Source organism: Aspergillus undulatus, assembly GCF_047715775.1.
Source record: "Aspergillus undulatus strain CBS 261.88 unplaced genomic scaffold BDV17scaffold_34, whole genome shotgun sequence".
Taxonomy (NCBI): domain Eukaryota; kingdom Fungi; phylum Ascomycota; class Eurotiomycetes; order Eurotiales; family Aspergillaceae; genus Aspergillus; species Aspergillus undulatus.
Genome location: NW_027396638.1, coordinates 207,341 through 226,016, shown reverse-complemented (window position 1 = coordinate 226,016; position 18,676 = coordinate 207,341). Strand labels below are relative to the sequence as shown.

Here is an 18,676-nt window from a genome sequence, read left to right as displayed (position 1 = left end):
CTTGCGAGGTGAGCGACCAGTCAGGAGCTTCACTGCCGAAAGAACAGACTGGCCTCAACCCCACCCATTACAATCGTCCATTCATTATTCACTGGCCCCTACATACAGCTCGGCGCGCATCTTACCTTATATAACAGGCCACCTAACCTCAGCTTCTCTGACATCCGACTCTTTTTCCTTCGCAACCATTCTCCTTCCTCTTCTTCTTTGCTGTTGCCCTTCCACCTCCGGTCCTCGCTATATCAGAGGACGATACACGCTACCAAACGTCGTACCTGCGCAGCCGGCTGCATCAACATACACTCCGTCCAACAACATCTTTACAACACTATCTGGACGCTATGCGCTCCTTCGCACCCTGGGCCTTGAGCCTCCTTGGAGTTGCAGGGCAAGTCTCTGCCGCGGATGCCGAAACATCATCCGATGTCATTTCGCTGAAGCAGGAGGATTTCAACGACTTCGTGGCTGCTAATGGCCTGGTTCTTGCAGAGTTCTTTGCGCCCTGGTGTGGCCACTGCAAGGCCCTTGCCCCCAAGTATGAAGAAGCTGCCACCGAACTGAAGGCCAAGAACATCCCCTTGGTCAAGGTCGACTGCACTGAAGAGGAGCAACTTTGCCAAGAGCAGGGAGTGTCTGGCTACCCAACCCTCAAGGTATTCCGCGGCCTTGATGATGTCAAACCTTACCAAGGTGCTCGACAGGCAGATGCGTAAGTCCAATTGTAATGTCTCTCTCTCTAAGACAAATTGCTAATAGCCTGGCTTCTCTTACAGCATTGTCTCGTACATGGTGAAACAATCGCTCCCTGCGGTTTCCGCTGTCACTGAGGAGACACTCGAGGATTTCAAGACCCTAGACAAGATTGCCATTGTCGGCTATTTCGCTGAAGATGACTCGGAATCGGCTGAAGCTTACACATCTTTCGCTGAAAGCCAGCGGGACAACTACCTCTTCGGCTCCATTAACGACCCCGCAATTGCCAGTGCGGAAGGCGTGAAGCAGCCGTCGATTGTGCTCTACAAAGACTTCGATGAGAAGAAGGCCATTTACGATGGAGCGCTTGAGGCCGAGGCCCTACTCAGTTGGGTCAAGACGGCCAGCACCCCCCTCGTGGGTGAGGTTGGCCCGGAGACTTACTCTGGATATATCACGGTACGTATAGCGACTTCGTCGTAAACAAAGGCTAGCATACCTGAGGAAAACCCGTGATTTGCTGATCGTATTTGTCTTTCAGGCCGGTATTCCCCTGGCTTACATCTTTGCCGAGACCGCGGAAGAGCGCACCAAGTTCGCCGAGGAATTCAAGCCTATCGCAGAGAAGCAGAAAGGTGCCATCAACATCGCCACGATTGACGCTAAGGCCTTTGGTGCCCACGCGGGAAACCTCAACCTTGACCCGAAGACGTTCCCCGCCTTCGCTATCCAGGATCCCGCAAAGAACGCCAAGTATCCCTTTGACCAGTCCAAGGAAATCTCAGCCAAGGATGTTGGCAAATTCATTCAGGATGTCCTGGATGGCAAGGTTGAGCCTAGCATCAAGTCTGAGCCTATTCCTGAGACTCAAGAAGGTCATGTTACGGTTGTTGTAGCGCATTCATACAAGGATCTTGTAATTGAGAACGACAAGGATGTTCTTCTCGAATTCTACGCCCCTTGGTGCGGGCACTGCAAGGCGTAAGTTTGTCTAAGTCATGTGTCACGGCTATTTAGCTGACAATGTTCTTCCATAGTCTTGCCCCCAAGTACGAGGAATTGGCAGAGTTGTATGCCAGCAATGCAGAGTTCGCCGGCAAGGTCACCATTGCCAAGATTGACGCAACCGCCAACGACGTCCCCGACTCCATCACTGGTTTCCCTACCATCAAGCTGTTCCCAGCTGACTCTAAGAATGAGCCTGTTGAGTACTCTGGCTCCCGCACCGTTGAAGATCTTGCCAGCTTCGTGAAGGAGAACGGCAAGTACGGAATTGATGCTTATGCCGCTCCCGCCTCAGACGCCCAGGACGAGAAGGCCGCCGATGCTGAGTCTCCCAGCGAGGCCGAGCCTTCGAAGAAGCCCGAGCATGATGAACTGTAAATCTTTCCCAGTTGGTTAGCATCATCTAATCCCTAGGAATCATGAGTGTATCCTACTTTCTGTAACGATTGATTATTTTCCTACTTGCAATGGCAATCTGCGATTTTATCGTGTACGCCGTACTTTCTCAAAGTCCAATCATCCCATGCCGTGCCTTAGTTGAACCGTACGTTTTTTATGTTGAGCGATTTGGATACATGCCACTAGGCATTGCTTGGAAAATTACAGCGATGACAGCTCATGATAGGTACGATTTTCTCTTCGTTCAAGGATGTCAGTCTTTCAAGAAAGCTCTGTCAAGCAATTTCTATTGTACATGTCCCAGGATCGTCAGATAGGCAAGCTCATCAACGCAAACCGAACTAGAGAAGCCGAGAAAGAGGCTTAATATGTGTAAGTGGTTACCCAAACAATACTTCTAATAAGCAGCCGTGCGCACGCCCTGTCTAGGAAAGAACACCCGGACGAGCAGTTGATCCAAAATGCAGTTCCGCTGGAAAAAAAAGTGCCAAACGCCGAATTATCAAGGTTTAGATGGTTCTTCTGAGGCGGCAAGCGCCTCTAGGGCATCAAGATCTTCGTACTCGTCGTCTTCTGGTAACGGCTTGCTCGACGTGGTTGTCACAGTCGCATCCTTTGTTGTTTCGGTCACTGCTTGTTTGTCTTGCTGGTTAACTACAACGGAGGAGCTTTGGACTACCGCAAGAGGGCCCGTGTAGGCCTCTTTCTTTGGAACAAGGCTCCAGTCGATGATTCCATCAGGGCCATACCGCTCAGCGAGCCATTCGTTGCACTTTTTGAAATGCTGATTATTGAACTACATGAAAGTTAGCGAGTGTGAGTAGTTTTCAAAAAGCGCGATGCTTACAAAACCCCTATGAGCACTCAAAGGACTGGGGTGAACAGACTGCAAGATGCAGTGCCTATCGCGGTTGACACCAGTGATACGCTTCCCCGCAGGAGTGCCCCATGCAAGAAAAACTACCCCGCGAGTCCGAACGCGAGTAACGACGTCAATCGCCTTCTGTGTCAATCGCTCCCAACCTTTGTTTGAATGGCTCGCAGCCTGGTGCGCTCGAACAGTCAGACAGGTGTTGAGAAGCAATACGCCACGCTCTGCCCATGGTATAAGAAGGCCGCCCTTGTTCGGAGGCGCCGTGAACGACGGATAGTCATTCTTGATTCCGGTGTAGATATTGAGGAGAGAAGGAGGCGCGGGGGTTGGAGGGCGAACTGAGAATGCAAGCCCGTGTGCTTGGTTGTGGTTGTGATACGGATCTTGGCCGACAATGACCACCTTGACATTGTGTAGGGGAGTATGGCGGGACCTATGTGTTCTGAATTAGCCTATCGATCCTGATGAAACCCTCTAGATATAGAAGAGAAAGAGTCCGTACCATGAGTAAACATCCTCTTCGGGCGGGAATACCTTAGCCCCCGATTGCTTCTCCTTTTGCAGGAAGCGCTTAAGCGCCAGGAACTCAGGTTTGACTATCTCCTCCTTCAAATGACCCAGCCAACTCTCATCCATTGTGTCGATCTCCAACTGCAGAAGCTCTTTCTGCTCGGGGGTCAAGGTAGCCACCCATTTCTGCTTGTTGAAACTGGGAGAGACCGGTGCGGGGGCCGCTGGCTTAGCTGTAGTTGTCCCCGTTGTCTTTGACTTAGGAGCGCCAAAGAAAGACGTTATTCTACCGTTGGCTTTTGGTTTCTTCGCATCAACTGCTGGGGCAGCAAGGTGATCAGCACATCGCTTGAGGGTGGGACTCGGCATGATAGATATGGTGGGTGTGCGAGTCGACACAGATAGGTAATATTCGACTGCGGTAAATCAGGTTCAAGAGCCCGAACAGTGACCACGTGTATCTTGGGGTGTTAATGTGGATGAGGATATTAGCATGACGGGGAGTCTCGATGTACGAAGTAGCTGTTCACTTGGGAGATAAGTACGGTGAAATTCTTAGGACTCGGGAGGATCGACTGCGGAGAACGCGTTCTGACGCGCCTCCAATCGCGCCCCGATTGCTCCAATTTGACAGATCAGACTTGGCATCCCCGACAGTCGTACCTAAGGTACTTTCGAGGCTCAGCGTTTCCGACGAATCATGGTATTGCCGCCTATTCAATCGCTTTGTCAACAATCCTCTGTGATGGCTACGGAATATCCCGCCTATGTGTGGATGCTTGACCTGAAGCCAGAAACCCTATCGTGAGATTGGGATGGAGCTGACTTGGCTGGCGGACACTCCGCAGTCGCGGCGTCGAACACGAGCACTGCGAGCATGTTCTACTTGCCAAAGGAAAAAGGTGTGCACTTCTGTTCGCTGACTCAAAGTATATAGAGCTAACTTGCAACAGAAGCGTTGCCGTCATCTTGGCCGCCAAACGTTGGCGACCGGCATTTCCGATGGCTCAAGGAATTCCCAAAGGGAAAGGTCTTCGAGCCATGCCCCAAGAAACTCTCCAGGACCTGATGAACCCACTGGGTTGAGCGACTCCCTTTCTTCTCCCCCCGGCGCCTCCAGAATTGAGCGTTTTGTCGGAGATCTTAACCCGGAAGCTGCCATTCGAGAAAAACTAGACGCACCGGACGGACCTCATCTTCGAGACAGAGTCGGGCTATGGGTCAATGCCTCTGTTCAGCAAAGTCAAGAACGACGTGGTGATCGAAACCACAGTATAGCCGGCATTCAGGCAGAACATTCATTACACCACGACTCTGAAACCCTGTCGTTTCCCTCCATTCTACGCAGACGGTATTCGTCTTCTTTGAGGGCTTGTGAGCGCCTCCCTCGCTCAACCTTGAGCCAGCTTGCTGCCATTTATCTCTCAAAAGTTAACACAATCTTGCCTCTCGTTGATCACGTAACGTTCCTCACCGACTCTTCGAAAGGAACGGCATCCGTTTTTCTCGAACAGGCAGTATGTCTTGTAGCAGCAAAAGATGCAGCTGCCGGCCATCATCTGCGTTTGACTGCTGAGGGCGGTCTTGTCACCGCACGCAAGTTTTGCAGCGAACTGTACAACGGACTTACATGTGCTATGGAAGCGAATCTCGAACAGGACAGGGTGACCAGGATCCGAATTCTGGCCTTGATGTCTCTGCACTCTGAAGAATATGAAGGCGCTGAGGCAGCTTCAATGCATCTCTGCCAGGCTATTCATCAAGCTCAGACGGTGGGGCTGCATCTCGAACGACCCGATCGTTCACCGGGGGACCAGTTGACGACCCTTTTTTGGTGCTTATGGACGTTGGATAAAATGCATGCATCTATAGGGGGGCGTCCCCTTCTTCTGGCTGATAGAGACATTGGAATTAGAAGGCCTGATGTTAACGCACACCGAGCAAAATCTGCTTTTGATGTGTGGTTTGCGCTTTCTGAGATGTTGTCGACGGTGATATCATTTTATAGACCATCTGCTGATGATACAACTGGGTGGCGAACGGATTATCCGAGCTTCGAGGAGATCATGGGTGAAAATGTTCGAGAAGATATGGATTTCGCTACACTCAGTACGTCTCTTCCCCAACAGAGCTAGGCTCAGGCATTCCCGATTGTAACTGACTTGAATCAAACAAGGCGTGTTGGAAATCTACTATCACGCCATCAGTATTCTGTCATGCAGGTACCGGCCATCTCAGCGTTCTGGCGGTGTTGAACCGTCATTTACTCGCCAGGGTCTGGCTGCTGTTCGAATAAATTCACTTGTATCCTCAGAATGTGCTCAAGGCCTCCCTCCCCTCCCAATTGTTCCATACGCAGTCTCTCTCTCAATGGGTGTCTCATACCAACAATTCCGCTCCAGCAAACTCATCACCCATTTCGACCGTGCGAAAGCCAGCCTCGAGGCTTGCTGTGTTATGCTCCAGGCGCTTGGCGTTTATTGGTACTCAGCCGAGGCAATGGCGCGGCTTGGAAGGAAGGCATTGCGTGAAATTGACGGGACAATCGCTGCGAATAGCCAACCGAATCGCGGTTCCCAGCCGTCAACTATAATGAATCGCGGCAGTGAGAGCTTGAACAGCAAAATCCCCGGCATAACGAACGCAGAGATGTCAGTGGACGGTATACCGACGGCACCCTACACTATCGCAGCCCATCAGTCTAGCGAACATACACAGGACGGGATGATCGGCGAGCAACCCGCAATGCCATTGGTCGACGAACAGCAAGACGGTGGACAGGATCTTACTGATGGTGATGGTTTTGCCGATATCGATATGTTATTCGACGATTTTCTAGATCTATCTCTGCCGACGAACTTCTGGGACCCGGTTTTCTTTCCAACAACGGCCGGGAATGATGTTTAATGTCCAGCTGAAGAACATTCCCTTTGGGAGTTCGCTCTTAGGAAGGAACGCCAGCATCAGCACAAGATCCATGGTAGAGACAATGAAGTGGGTTTGAAATCCCAGGTTCCCCCGATGATGCTTAGACACACATGGATGTCCAGACCCCGAAGTCTGTCCAGTCCGACGCCACAGTTAGTACGGAATATCGAGATAATTCTGTCGCTACTCGATCATCTCGTAACTGCCAGAATGCGTCGGCTCGAGCTTGCAATGCCGATCGTCATTTTGGCCGTTCCTTTTTCTTTATTTACCCATCAGGCACACCCGGAAAAATTGGCGTTCACCTTTGCGCCACCAAATGTTGTGTCACCTTCACGCATGGAGCTACGGTGGTCGAGGGGCCAGTTGAGTATGTTCTCGTTGAAAGCCAGATCGATCGGCGATTCGTCGACCGTAGCAGTCACGGTTATGGTAGCGGATGGGGCAGACCCAGTGCATAGGAAATTCTAGGCTTCTGGCCTTCTACTAGTGACCAGTTCCTACGGAGTAGAGTTCTAGTTCTAGCATACTGTCCGGCGCGGAGCCGCCGAGGAACACAATAAACACAACCAAATTGTTGATTGCTTCCTTTTGACGTCTTGAAGTGGAAATCGAATGCTGAATGGTAGTTGGCAGAGACGAGAGACAAGAACAGTATACTTAGAAAGAAGAGGCATGGTCATGATCTCGTGCACAGCTGTCACCGTGCTCTCTCCGTATTTACTGGAGCTACTAGTAGTACTAGCGAGTCGGTTGGCAGGCCCAGGCTCATCCAAGCCTTGCGCTGTCAAAGCTGATTGGCACTCGGGAGCTTTGTTCCTTTGACTTGCACGACACATGGCTTCATGCTTTTTATTTGATTCCCCACTCCCCTGGGCTCGTCTCTTTGTGATTTCAACTTTCACCCCCCTCCATTTCCCCCTTAACATCATCCTGTCTACCTTCAGTATATACGAAGCAGCCTCTCGTTCACCCGCCAATTCAGCGACACCCTCAATCCCTCCAGAGTGCGAAATCCATCAGTTTGCCCTAATCCGACGGTCCGGATACGTGCTACCTCGGCATTTGCAACAAAGGATATACGACTATCACACTTTCTTTCACTGTTTTCCTCAAAGGAATCAAATGGGCACGACGCCACATAGTTCGAACCGTGTCGCAACCCCTCGTTAATTGACATTCGAACTCCCGACTGGTTCTCTTCGCCTGCATGGGTTTGCCTTTCAGCAATCACCAAGCCTGATGGAGGTTGAATCCGTGCAGTTTCCTCGGCATCTTGCCTACGCAACAGTAGCTAGCGCCGTTGCTCCAGTAGGCTGTCGGTAGTTTACACAGCGTTACACAAGAATATATGCAGGTCAATTTACGAGGCGAATCACGCTGCGTTAGCCTTGTCGCGATTCTATTTTCACCTTGATGGAGAATACGTCCGACGGTCCAAGGCTATCCTTGACGTCCGCCGGCACGGAGGAGGGGGAGCAGCGGCCCGACTTGAACGATTGTGAGCAAACCAGCACGCGCCCGTCGCCCAAGCACCCAATTCTTCAGTTACAGGGCGCCTTTGAAGAATCCATCCACGAGGCTCTCCAGGAAGAGGACAGCGATTGGATCGTCGATCTAGATGCACAATCGAGGCGCCGAGACCTTCTTGAGAATTCTCGATATGAGCGCCTCTGCGGCCGAAAGTGGCGCCAGAGGGTTGGTGAGAGGTAGTTGCTCTTGATTCTTTCATTGTTTCATGTCGGTCTAATTAAAACAGATACCATCCGTTCTGGAAACTCACTGCACAAATGTCATTCGGTCTTCATCTGTTAGTGCAAGGCAAAGCCAAATCTAATTCGGCGGTCCTAAACATCCTCCAAGCCCATGTAGATGAGTTGGATGGATTTGTTTCGAGGACGACGGAAGATTTCCTGATCATTCAAATCGACCTACGCACTCGCATACAATACTTGAGTTTGCCCCTCGAAAACCTGGATGAGTTTGATGCAATGTTGGTGGATCGCAAATTTCGGCTGGCTATGATTGATTACAATGGAAGGGTCGAGCTCGCGATTGAACGCTTCACTATGGCAATTAGTGACGCCCTCAAAGACTTACAGAAGGGGAGGGAAGCAATAGGTGGACTCTGGCAATTCCTTGGGCAGTCAGCTAAGGACAATGCCCCTTTATCTGGCAGCTTGACTGCTATATACAACTCGATGCTGGCAAATACCGAGGGCTGGAACTCGGCTTTTTGCAAGCTTCACCGGAAGGGTACTGCTCTACAGCATGCGATCAGACAGCTCAACCGGGCTATCATTGAGATGCAGCGACGAGTGGGTGTGGCAAGTAGAAAGGATGTGGTAAGTAAAGATGTTGATGATGATCCGGACGTCTCGACTCTTTTCCTAACGCTGACTTTCATGTAGGTCTCATTCGTCCAGCCTTCGCGCCCGTCCACTCGCGCGAAATCTATCAGAAGCTTCTTCGACAGGGGCCCGTCAATCTACATTTCAAGCACATCCGCTGTAGATAAGCCTCTGCCATCTGATCCAAGTTTGACTAAAAAGTCAAATCAGCGTCCTCGTGCTAGCGCGGGTGGAGCTGGCAGACTTGCTCACCAAAAGAGTGTCCCAAACCTAAGGACGACGGTGGCACTGGAAAGTTGCCATGTTCGGGGAATACCCGATCGAGCAAAATCAGTAAACGGTGCTCCGTCGCGGGGCTCAGAATCAGGCTCAGTATTGCCTCGTTTCTCCAGGACAATTAGCAGGCGATTCTCGAGGGCTAAGCTCTCGACGACGGTGACTACGAAAGAGGTGCCCGAGGAAATGCCAATCCGCCCCTCCACATCTGCTTCAAGGACCCTGAAGTCCTTTAGAAAAAGCAGATATGATCAGCAATCACAGCAAAATCAGTCAGAACCGCTCCCGGAACCACCACTCCCAACCAGGATTAAAAGGCCAGGCACATCCGATGCCTTCGCAAAGGGCGAGGCTATGAAGTACCAGCTGCTGCAATACTTCAAATCCGACCGGGTTCTCGATGCTTGGGAGGGTATCACAGAGAGGGAAAAGAAGGTTGGTCAGAATATCTCGAAAAAAGATGGCCTGTGGAGTAAATTCCAGGCGAAATCGTCCAAACCGCGGCCGGGCGATCTTTCAAGGGATCTTTTCCAGGATAACATACAGGATCAGATGACATGGTTAGATGAGGAAACGAAAAACCTGAATGTTTATTCATTGAAGCCCAGGCCTATGACTGCGCCTAGGTTCCATACGATCTCAGAGCATCTGAGATTCCAGCAGCATCCGGTTTACGAAGAACGTCAGCATCCCAGCGCTGGTCACTCCGCGACCCCAGATGATGAAAAATTGCTGGATGATGACGAGTCAATAATAACAGCTCTTCCTGCTTTTCCTCTTCCCCCGGTAAGTATTTCCGCGCCGTGGCCTCCGCATTTACTGACCTACATGTAACAGATTGGTTTTCGTCTTCCAGAAAATCCCAAGTGAACAGCTGAGGCGTGTACAAATGCTACACCACTCTGCCAGGCATGGGTATGAGCTTTTTAATTGCGAAGTTCTAGCTACCATTGGTTTCTGTAGCCCCGCCAGAAATAAGGTTGCATGGAGTTAGTTCTGGCAACGAGGTCTTGCCCCGCAGCCTCTCTCTGTCAGAGAGGCACGAACGGCTCCTTGGGGGGCATACAACGACGGGAATAACACATCTGCTGCTGGGCAGTATTTGACTTTATACCATCAATAGAAGCGCTTGGGTGCGATTGTGGCAACAACGGGTACCGCCACTATCATTGAGTTGATCATTAGCAACAGAATATATTTCTGTACCATATCCCAATGGAATGCCTGCAATATGGCAAAAATTAGCTCAGTGCTTGTCGTGTTGAAGATGAACCTTCTTTCAATTGAGCGAGTAGCTCATATATCTAACCCACCACGTAATGCCCTAACTACCTCGCGGTTAATCGAGTGAACATTATGACTCGCGCCACACGTCAAACCAACTTGTGAAAAAGCCACTCCATTGAAAGACATTATTCATATAGATGCTCTAAAATGCAGGGACCCGCTCGGCGCTCGGGCCATACTGTAATAAATCAAGCCCAAATGTGCCCTTTTCGAGTCCGTCCAGAAAAGCGCAAGAACGCCAAACATATACGCAACCACACGTCTGACTGCAGACTGCCCCGTGAACAACTTGAACCATGATTCAGAAAGAAGCGCGAATGGAGGAAATAAGCAAGAACAAAAGAGCCAAGAGGGAGAAGAAATGCAAGCATACGGTCTACTTGCAGCGTTTTTCAACGATGTTGGGCCCGTGCTCATCGAACTCTTTCTTCGAGATCCACATTTGATGGAATGTGCCCAAACTGGCGAGGATACTTCCGCCAATCCAGGAACCAAACCTACGCTCGGAGGAGTTTCCAGGTGCTTGGATCCGGACCCGGGGCCCAGGGAAGAGCTGTACGAGTTCCTGGTTGAGGCGGTCCGTGAAGCCATAGAGCAAGCTCGAGGCACCTGTTACGACGACGTTGGCCAATAGATGGGGACGAAGATCGACATCCACGCCGTTCAGAGCAGCTTTGATGAGCTCGGGAACCGTCTGGGCTTGCGTCGGCGTGGGGAATAGAGAGTCGGCATCGGGAATGGCGGCCTTCGCGTCAAATAAGGACTCAACCACCCTGTAGCGATCGACGCCGAACACCTGGTTGTAGCCGTCGGGGAACTCGAATGGCCGGCCTGGAGTGCCCTTGGCCATCTCTTCGTTAGGAACGCCGTTAGGACTAGGGGCAGAGAGCTTCGTAGGACCGGGCCACACTTGCACGACGCATTCTTTAAATTCGGAAAGAGTTCGTTCTTCCAGTAGGGTGCGGTAAGAGGCATCGGGCGCCTTCTCTGGCGGGAAGGTCTTGTACTTGGCTTGCGGGGGTTGACCAGCTTCCACGGCTGTTTTCGAAGAGATAAGATAGTGAGGAGTGACAGTGATGGGTTGTGGTGTATTTGATTTAAATAGAGCGCGGATTTGAGAGGAGATATAATCCCCGCCTAAAGGCGAATGCTGGACGCCGCGCTTGAGCACCATGCCATCATGAACTGGAGTCACAGAGATGTTGGATGCGCCGATATCGACGACAAGAGCAGAAGCCTTTCCAGCAGCAAACCTTGAGCAGCTAGTTAGACCCGACGCCCATCCATATGCTTCAAGAAGTGTAAGAGAACCAGACTTACGATGCCAGAACACCATTTCTTGAGAGATAGAACGCCGGAGTCCCCCACTTCTCCATGGCAATCTCAATTGTCTTCTCGCGCGCCTTCGTCGAGTTCCAGGAGCTTTCGGTCATGAGCAAAGGGCTGTCCGCAAGAGGCTTTTCTTCGGTTTCCACACCCTCCATCTCGGTCGGCAGCTCACCCTCCGGCACATCATTCAGACCATTTTGCAGTGGGTTTCCAGGCTTCGCACCTGTAAGTCGCGACGTGAACGAGTACTCCCATAATTTCTCTGCCATGTCCCAATCCTCGACGATACCCTCCCTGCCCATGGGGTTACCGATCGACAAGCCGGGACGCGGAGTAACGAAGACATCATCGCCGAAAATAATTTTATCCTGACCCTCAAAAGAGTATTTTCCGTAGTATGTTGGGATTAGCGACTTGGGTGTATCTTCGCCTGCGAAGCCAGCGCGCGTGGTTGAGAATCCGGGGTCCAAGACGATAGCCGACACCTCATCTGAACGCGTAGGGAAATCATTAGCATCTGGAACCACATGAAAGGCATAACAGTGACCATGGGGTATGAAATGCCTATTATTGTTGCTGTGCGCCACGTACCTCCGCCGTATTCGGCAGCTGAAGGTGGAACTGAAGGGTTCATTGTTGAGGTTGAAGGATGCTGAGGCGGACCAGAGCAATTGATGCGCTGAACTACAATATTCCCCTTGCCAATGAAAGCCGCAGTAGGTCTCGAAGATGTGGGAATTTCGATGTGCGACTTGTAGCTCGGAAAATCAAATGAAGGGATTAAAGGTGGAAAAGCTGCGGCGGTCGGGCGAAAATCACAAGCAGCTTTTGGCCCGGGCGGATCTGATTCGATGATGACTACAAAGCATACCTACCTACCTAGGTAAGTAGACTACCACTCATCTTCTTTCCCTTCTCCAACAACGCCCCTATTCTTCTCTGCGCATACGCCCTTATACTCGACATGGATATGGAAGCTGACTCAAATCCGAAGGTGCTCTTTCGCCCTTTGAAAAGAAGAAAATTCCACCGACGGCGACCCCAAGCTACAGACAGCCAACAAGAAATCCAAGCTTTAAACGAGGATAACTCGGCATCACCAACACCCCAGGATGATTCAGAATCCGTACAGACAGCCGATTCTCTTCGCCGGCTGCGACTCGCGCGATCTCGCAAAGGCGGCATAGAGTTCTCGACAGTTGCGCGACCGACAGCAGATCAAGAACAACAAACCACCGTTTCGACAGCAACAGAAGAGGATATAGAGAATGAGCGAATACGCGCCATGTGCGATCGCTTCACAGGATATACCGGGGGAACAGTGGACGTTGATAAGCATATGTACGGAATCCCGATGTATCAATGTTGTTACATCTTACCACTGTCTGTAATGGCGACTAACAGGATAAGGATGGCCTATATAGAATCGGAAATGGCTAAGAGAAACTCGCGTGGTGGACTGGGTGCTGTTTCTGGCTCCGTCCCAGCTGCGCAAAGCGAGGCAAACAACCACCCATCCACGTCAGATCTTCCCGGGCGCGAGCCGGCCTCCCTGGGAAAATTGCATGAGATAGACCTCGGGCAAGAAGCCAAACTACACAATATAGCTCGAACTGAAGAAGCGACAAAGAGACTGAACGGTGAGGATGACGAGCCATCAGCCGAATCCTTGCCTTCTAGTAAACCGTCTCGATACCGAAAGAGGCGCACGAGTGAAGATATTCAGAGGGACCGGCTCGTAGAGGAAGTCTTGCGCGAAAGCAAGTGTAAGTGCTCCATTGACCCCTTCACTTTGATGGTTCGTTCTCTGCTAATGCCAAGCTACTCTAGTGGACGTCTATGATGAACCGGAAGAGGAAGAAGTAGCGGCGGACGACCAAGCAGCCGATGATAGAGTTGCGGAACAATTTCGACGAGATTTCATGGATGCAATCCAATCACGCCGTCGGGTGGCGCGGACGAAACCTACGAAACAGCCCGGCAAGGCCGAAGCTCCGAAAGGGCCGAAGTTGGGAGGTAGTAGGAGTGCGCGGGCGGCGATGCGCGAGATGCAAGAAAAGGGGCCACGCAAATGAGTTTTCCGTTCTTGTCCGTGAAGATAGGACGCGGATTGTATGGAGAGGCGTGCTCCGTGCACTGTCGACCATATCTGAAGATCAGATATTCGGTAGGGCTGATGAGTACACTTTCCTCCATCTCGGATCCTCGGTACTCCGTATTCTTTCACCTGCTGTGGTCAGTCGCCGGTGGTCACTGACGAGCTAAGTCTGCTGATGAACGGTGACCGACGATCAGCTCTGCCCACATTGCTAGTCCTCTTAGCTGGGGCAGCTTTGGCCATCGATTGTTGTTCCCTCCGGAGCGAATCTCAAATAGGGGGAGTTGGTAAGTTGATCTCATCCTGGACGTTCCATTTCTACGGCGTCCGCCGCACGGCTATTCGGCCTCTCGATTGCGGGCACTCGACCAAGGAAAGCCCGAAAGGCTTGGAAAACGAAATCACGGAAGCAATGATAACTTCCTCGGAGGTCTTGTCTCGTGTTGAATGATGATGTGGGTCACTCATTAAATAAATATAGCAACTAGTAAAGATATCAATATTAATAGTATTAAGACGCTGTTAGGCCTAGGCATATTCGAGTATTATTATTAATATGGAGCAGTAGCGCAATTAAAAAGGTTGACAATGGCTAGAAACTGTTTAGAAGTCATTTATAGTAAGAGCGGTTACAGACTAGATGGACTGCTTAGTACATTATTGCACAAGGACTGTACTCTGTTGCAAGTATATATATTAGTAGCTAAGTAGATAGCCATCAGTGCATCAGCCACAGCGGGCAGTGGTCAGGGGTCAGGATCAGGAGGGTACCATTGTCATTGGCCAGGTGGGGTTGGCACCGAAGAGCAAAAGAGCAGGGGATCAACAGAGCCATGAACTCTGATTGTCGATAACCAGCTTCCTAACTTCCTAAGCCTTTTGACTACGATGCGACTAACTCAAGTGTTCTCCTCTTCCCGTGCCATGATACAACAGCAGCAACAGCGAGCCCGCCATGGCTTCCCGTCCGCCCGTCCCTTCCAGGTCCCGTGTTTTGGAATGACCCCATTCCCCGGTTACTGGACATTCCCAGCCATTCTGTTTTCTTTGTACTCTGTTACCGGCGGGCATACAATGGCTGAAATCCGCGTAAAAGCTGTGTCAGTCCAGCTTAAGAGTCAAAACGTGCCTGGTTGCCGTGGTCGTAAATAGCATCATTATCCATGATTATTATTACCATTCCGCAGAGCTGGCGCCTGGAGCCTGGAGGTCTAGAACGGGGCGAAGAATGAAGCCGCGACTATCAAAGGCCCGGTGGACTCAGCCCACAGTCCAATGAGCTTGCCCACCGCGAGACACTCAGGGGCAACTTGTTACAGCCCTCAGCCACTGGGCGTTCCTTCCTCCGTCTGATTAGGCATTGATCGGTCGAATCGTGGCTAATTCAGGCTACTTTACGTATCCTGGTGAGCTCTCTGGAGTCTGGACGAGGGACAATGGCACGTTGGCCTGCAGCGCTTCCTCGATCCATCTCTTCTGGCCATCTCTGTGCGTTTGCCGTCTTCTCTCTTTGATTATCTACCACCCATAACTCACTAACCATCTCTCCGTTCACTATCCGTATCTCGTCTGTCCTTTCTCACCTCTGCTGCAACATTCGTTTGACTTGTCTTTTCGCGTCTGTCCTTTCCCGCCGCAGACTTGGGCCCAGTGGCCTGATTGCTCACTTGTCTGACCTCTTTATTTGACTCGCCCTCGTTCTGTGGGCTGACCTCGCATATATCGCTCAAAGGCACAGGCAGAGAACACCGAGGGACTCGAGTGGACGAGTCAGAACGCTCCATCACAATCTCTCTCTCTACCAAATGTCTTTCTGTTGAATAACCTGCGCTGTTTCGAACTTGCGTTTATCATCGCATTCTCCGTCCCAACATCTCGGCCCTCTTCTACTACCTTTTTTTCTAGACAGGTTGATCCTGCTCTCGTCTTCTGATCGATTCGACTGGTGCGAAAGATCAGAATTTGCTCGAATTAGGCCGTTTAATCACCGTGGCATATTCTTAGCATTATTCCTCTGTCAATCACGCCCCTCATCAGAGACTCTCATGCGTCTATAACTCGAACTTGTGAACAATAAATAAGTTTACCAAGATGCGAAACTCCATCTCGACGCCGTTTACCTTTGCGCTCCTGGCCTTGTTATCCGCCAGGGGTTATGCTGCCGACACTTTAAGCACAGGAAGTCTCTCGACCTGCTTGACTGATTCCGATATTCAGGTGAACAAACTGGATATATCATTTACTCGTTCTACTAAGGAGCTCGTTTTCGACGTATCTGGAACCAACAACAAAGAACAGAATGTTACAGCGTCGCTATCGGTCACCGCGTACGGTAGAGATGTATACCACAAAGACTTTGATCCTTGCGACGCGGCCAACTACGTTTCCCAGCTCTGTCCAGTTCCTTCGGGCACTTTCTCCGCAACTGGATCCCAGCAAATCCCCGATGATTTCGTCAGCCAGATCCCTTCAATCGCGTTTACAATACCGGACCTAGATGGAATGGCAAAACTCGAACTGAAGTCCAAGGACGATAACAAAGAGGTTGCGTGCATCAAATCTGAATTGAGCAATGGCAAATCTGCGGAAGTTGCTGGTGTCTCCTGGGCTGCTGCCGGTATGGCTGGAGCTGCATTGGCTTTGAGCGGATTGTCAGCCTTGGGCGCGGCTGGACACGCAGGCTCGCCTACTTCTAGCCCCGGCTTTGGAGAAGTCATGGGCTGGTTCCACACCATGGCGACCAATGGCATGCTTAGTGTCAACTATCCTCAGATCTACCGCAGCTTTTCGAAGAACTTCGCATTCAGCACTGGCTTAGTACCATTGGCTCAGATGCAACACTCGATTGATAGCTTCAGGCGATCTACAGGTGGTAACCTTACTGAAAACAACTATGACTACTTCAAGGAACTCAGCTCTACTGCGGCATCCAACCAGACCAAAAGATCCCTCGACATGTTCCTGGGAGCAGCACGTCTGATAGCACGTGAGGTCGAGACTTCAGTCAACGACACGGCTTCCTCCAACAGTACCTCCAGTGACCAAGTGGATATCTTTACAAAGGATGGACTGTCAACTCTGAGCAATGAGTTGTTGATCCCTCAGTCAAACACCTTCATGACGGTCTTGCTCATTTTTGCCATCGTTATTGCCGCCATTACCGTTGGAATTCTGCTCGTGAAGGTCATTCTGGAGCTGTGGGCGCTCAATGGATCGTTCCCGAAGATGCTTGCCGATTTCCGTGACCACTATTGGGGTATGCTCGCCAGAACGATCACCAACTTGATCCTCATTCTTTACTCGATCTGGGTCATGTACTGTGTTTACCAATTTTCCAGCGGAGATTCCTGGGCTGCACAGCTTCTCGCCGGCGTGACTCTGGCAATCTTCACTGCCGTCCTCGGATTTTTTACCTTCCGCATCGTACATTTGGCTCGCAAGTACAAGAAGTCCGAGGGTGACGCTTCCTCTCTGTACGAGAATAAAGAAACATGGCGAAAGTACAGTCTCTTCTACGACAACTACAAGAAAGGCTGCTGGTGGCTCTTCATTCCTGTGATCCTGTACATGCTGATTAAGGGTTGTATCATTGCTGGCGCCAACGGGCACGGAATGATTCAATCTACTGGCCAGCTTGTCGTCGAGGCGCTTATGCTAATTCTCCTGCTCTGGCACCGACCATACGTCGCCAAATCGACCCAATGGATCAACATCACTATTCAAGTTGTCCGCGTTTTGTCTGTCGCCTGCGTTCTGGTCTTTGTTGACCAGCTCGGTCTCTCGCAAACGACCAAAACGGTCACTGGTGTCGTCTTGATTGTGATGCAGTCGGCACTCACGGGTATTCTTGCCATCCTCATTGCCGTCAATGCCATTATCCTTTGCTGCCGCGAAAACCCCCACCTCAAGCAAAGGAAGGAAGCTGGTAAGTTCATAGTCCATATTAACGCTCCCGCTGACAACAGGCTAATCTGAAACTCTTTTGCCAGAAAAAATGAACCGTGATATTGACGATCTCACCCCTCTTGATGCCCGCGAATCACTCCTGATGGACCACCCACCTCGCAAAGATTACAACGAGATGAGCAATTTCAATTTCACCGGTCCTTACGAGCCCTACAGGGACACTGATCGCCTCGTAGATAACCAATACCACGACAATCCCCGCTACGGCCGTAACGTGAGCCGAGACAGTCGAGGGAGCAGCAACAGCCGCGACAGCCATGGCTCTCCCGAGGGCCGTCATCCGACAAAGCCTGGGTACGGCTTTGCTTATTGAGATATCAAGTAACAAGTTTTGAATCATTGTGTTTGACGCATCTCCTTGGTTTTTTTTCTTGCCATCATATTTAAGCCTCTTGCGTGAAGGCATCTTTCTCAAGCGCCATATTTGATGACTTAGCGTTTCTTGTCGCCACTTTTCTCCTCCCACCTTTCTTGCTCTATGCTCTTTATTGGCGACATCAATTTCCGGCATTCTTCCCGCCGTTACTATCCTTATATTTCTTATCAATTCAAACCAAAATGTTTCACTGCATAAGCAACTCGCCGGGAGATTTGTAGCAGCAGTATTCCTGATGTACTAAATATGAAGATACTTCTCCAATTGATCTATTATATCTTATCATACCAACAATGGCCGGATCTGGAATACCGAGAGTTGGAATCGTATAGATACGTAGCTACCGTCGAATATAGAAACAACTTCGAGATCAGATCGCTACTTAAGACCTGAAATGCACTGTGCAGCAAACACTCCTTCTATTAAATTATGCTCTTCTATGTATTGATGCAGATAATGGAGACAATCAAGGTTAACTTGCTTTTTTCTATATCGTGCGTGAAGACCTAGATCATGTATCCTGGATTATCCCGGCATACAATTCTGGCTCCTCTCACCGGTTCTTACAGGATTCTATGTGCACA

General features: G+C 50.5%; 8 protein-coding genes across 8 annotated transcripts; 6 read left to right on the top strand and 2 right to left on the bottom strand.

The window, feature by feature from the left end:
* The first annotated feature begins 5 nt into the window (after positions 1-5).
* On the top strand, positions 6-2,241 carry pdiA (protein disulfide isomerase PDI1). The gene is made up of 4 exons (XM_073754108.1): positions 6-709; positions 774-1,152; positions 1,235-1,674; positions 1,731-2,241. The coding sequence occupies exons 1-4, from the start codon at positions 342-344 to the stop codon at positions 2,074-2,076; spliced, it is 1,533 nt and encodes a 510-aa protein (XP_073614268.1). The 5' UTR covers positions 6-341; the 3' UTR covers positions 2,077-2,241.
* Positions 2,242-2,337: 96 nt separating this feature from the next.
* BDV17DRAFT_128323 (uracil-DNA glycosylase) lies at positions 2,338-4,040 on the bottom strand. Its single transcript, XM_073754110.1, has 3 exons — positions 3,474-4,040; positions 2,945-3,404; positions 2,338-2,893 (listed from the first exon to the last, which is right to left on the bottom strand). The coding sequence occupies exons 1-3, from the start codon at positions 3,848-3,850 to the stop codon at positions 2,600-2,602; spliced, it is 1,131 nt and encodes a 376-aa protein (XP_073614267.1). The 5' UTR covers positions 3,851-4,040; the 3' UTR covers positions 2,338-2,599.
* Positions 4,041-4,073: 33 nt separating this feature from the next.
* On the top strand, positions 4,074-6,612 carry BDV17DRAFT_128334 (transcription factor domain-containing protein). Its single transcript, XM_073754111.1, has 3 exons — positions 4,074-4,383; positions 4,435-5,590; positions 5,658-6,612. Exons 1-3 carry the CDS (start codon positions 4,297-4,299, stop codon positions 6,386-6,388), a joined length of 1,974 nt encoding a protein of 657 aa, XP_073614266.1. The 5' UTR covers positions 4,074-4,296; the 3' UTR covers positions 6,389-6,612.
* On the top strand, positions 6,289-6,954 carry BDV17DRAFT_128297 (uncharacterized protein). Its single transcript, XM_073754109.1, has one exon. It carries the CDS (start codon positions 6,503-6,505, stop codon positions 6,878-6,880), a length of 378 nt encoding a protein of 125 aa, XP_073614265.1. The 5' UTR covers positions 6,289-6,502; the 3' UTR covers positions 6,881-6,954.
* Positions 6,955-7,825: 871 nt separating this feature from the next.
* On the top strand, positions 7,826-10,229 carry BDV17DRAFT_299188 (uncharacterized protein; the record flags this gene model as incomplete). Its single annotated transcript, XM_073763827.1, has 3 exons — positions 7,826-8,118; positions 8,169-8,754; positions 8,821-10,229. The coding sequence occupies 3 exons, from the start codon at positions 7,826-7,828 to the stop codon at positions 9,868-9,870; spliced, it is 1,929 nt and encodes a 642-aa protein (XP_073614264.1). The 3' UTR covers positions 9,871-10,229.
* A 1-nt stretch (position 10,230) lies between these two features.
* On the bottom strand, positions 10,231-12,451 carry BDV17DRAFT_127944 (actin family protein). The gene is made up of 3 exons (XM_073754104.1): positions 12,244-12,451; positions 11,644-12,142; positions 10,231-11,576 (listed from the first exon to the last, which is right to left on the bottom strand). The coding sequence occupies exons 1-3, from the start codon at positions 12,284-12,286 to the stop codon at positions 10,700-10,702; spliced, it is 1,419 nt and encodes a 472-aa protein (XP_073614263.1). The 5' UTR covers positions 12,287-12,451; the 3' UTR covers positions 10,231-10,699.
* Positions 12,452-14,385, top strand: BDV17DRAFT_128176 (telomere length and silencing 1 family protein). Its single transcript, XM_073754107.1, has 4 exons — positions 12,452-12,993; positions 13,063-13,418; positions 13,483-13,887; positions 13,948-14,385. The coding sequence occupies exons 1-3, from the start codon at positions 12,617-12,619 to the stop codon at positions 13,725-13,727; spliced, it is 978 nt and encodes a 325-aa protein (XP_073614262.1). The 5' UTR covers positions 12,452-12,616; the 3' UTR covers positions 13,728-13,887; positions 13,948-14,385.
* A 1,182-nt stretch (positions 14,386-15,567) lies between these two features.
* On the top strand, positions 15,568-18,395 carry BDV17DRAFT_127995 (transient receptor potential ion channel family protein). Its single transcript, XM_073754105.1, has 2 exons — positions 15,568-17,675; positions 17,740-18,395. The coding sequence occupies exons 1-2, from the start codon at positions 15,842-15,844 to the stop codon at positions 18,027-18,029; spliced, it is 2,124 nt and encodes a 707-aa protein (XP_073614261.1). The 5' UTR covers positions 15,568-15,841; the 3' UTR covers positions 18,030-18,395.
* Positions 18,396-18,676: the final 281 nt, after the last annotated feature.

What these genes read in the sequence shown, in the direction of transcription:
- pdiA (XM_073754108.1), top strand. Translation starts at nt 342, where the DNA reads ATGCGCTCCTTCGCACCCTGGGCCTTGAGCCTCCTTGGAGTTGCAGGG. An exon ending in GGTGCTCGACAGGCAGATGC is followed by an intron (nt 710 to 773) that starts GTAAGTCCAATT and finishes CTTCTCTTACAG; the next exon opens with CATTGTCTCGTACATGGTGA. An exon ending in CTTACTCTGGATATATCACG is followed by an intron (nt 1,153 to 1,234) that starts GTACGTATAGCG and finishes TTTGTCTTTCAG; the next exon opens with GCCGGTATTCCCCTGGCTTA.
- BDV17DRAFT_128323 (XM_073754110.1), bottom strand. Translation starts at nt 3,850, where the DNA reads ATGCCGAGTCCCACCCTCAAGCGATGTGCTGATCACCTTGCTGCCCCA. An exon ending in GAAGAGGATGTTTACTCATG is followed by an intron (nt 3,405 to 3,473) that starts GTACGGACTCTT and finishes CAGAACACATAG; the next exon opens with GTCCCGCCATACTCCCCTAC. An exon ending in TGAGTGCTCATAGGGGTTTT is followed by an intron (nt 2,894 to 2,944) that starts GTAAGCATCGCG and finishes ACTTTCATGTAG; the next exon opens with TTCAATAATCAGCATTTCAA.
- BDV17DRAFT_128334 (XM_073754111.1), top strand. Translation starts at nt 4,297, where the DNA reads ATGGAGCTGACTTGGCTGGCGGACACTCCGCAGTCGCGGCGTCGAACA. An exon ending in CTACTTGCCAAAGGAAAAAG is followed by an intron (nt 4,384 to 4,434) that starts GTGTGCACTTCT and finishes AACTTGCAACAG; the next exon opens with AAGCGTTGCCGTCATCTTGG. An exon ending in TATGGATTTCGCTACACTCA is followed by an intron (nt 5,591 to 5,657) that starts GTACGTCTCTTC and finishes GAATCAAACAAG; the next exon opens with GCGTGTTGGAAATCTACTAT.
- BDV17DRAFT_128297 (XM_073754109.1), top strand. Translation starts at nt 6,503, where the DNA reads ATGATGCTTAGACACACATGGATGTCCAGACCCCGAAGTCTGTCCAGT.
- BDV17DRAFT_127944 (XM_073754104.1), bottom strand. Translation starts at nt 12,286, where the DNA reads ATGAACCCTTCAGTTCCACCTTCAGCTGCCGAATACGGCGGAG. An exon ending in AGCTGCCGAATACGGCGGAG is followed by an intron (nt 12,143 to 12,243) that starts GTACGTGGCGCA and finishes CTACGCGTTCAG; the next exon opens with ATGAGGTGTCGGCTATCGTC. An exon ending in AGAAATGGTGTTCTGGCATC is followed by an intron (nt 11,577 to 11,643) that starts GTAAGTCTGGTT and finishes TAGCTGCTCAAG; the next exon opens with GTTTGCTGCTGGAAAGGCTT.
- BDV17DRAFT_128176 (XM_073754107.1), top strand. Translation starts at nt 12,617, where the DNA reads ATGGATATGGAAGCTGACTCAAATCCGAAGGTGCTCTTTCGCCCTTTG. An exon ending in GTGGACGTTGATAAGCATAT is followed by an intron (nt 12,994 to 13,062) that starts GTACGGAATCCC and finishes TAACAGGATAAG; the next exon opens with GATGGCCTATATAGAATCGG. An exon ending in AGTCTTGCGCGAAAGCAAGT is followed by an intron (nt 13,419 to 13,482) that starts GTAAGTGCTCCA and finishes AAGCTACTCTAG; the next exon opens with TGGACGTCTATGATGAACCG.
- BDV17DRAFT_127995 (XM_073754105.1), top strand. Translation starts at nt 15,842, where the DNA reads ATGCGAAACTCCATCTCGACGCCGTTTACCTTTGCGCTCCTGGCCTTG. An exon ending in CAAGCAAAGGAAGGAAGCTG is followed by an intron (nt 17,676 to 17,739) that starts GTAAGTTCATAG and finishes CTCTTTTGCCAG; the next exon opens with AAAAAATGAACCGTGATATT.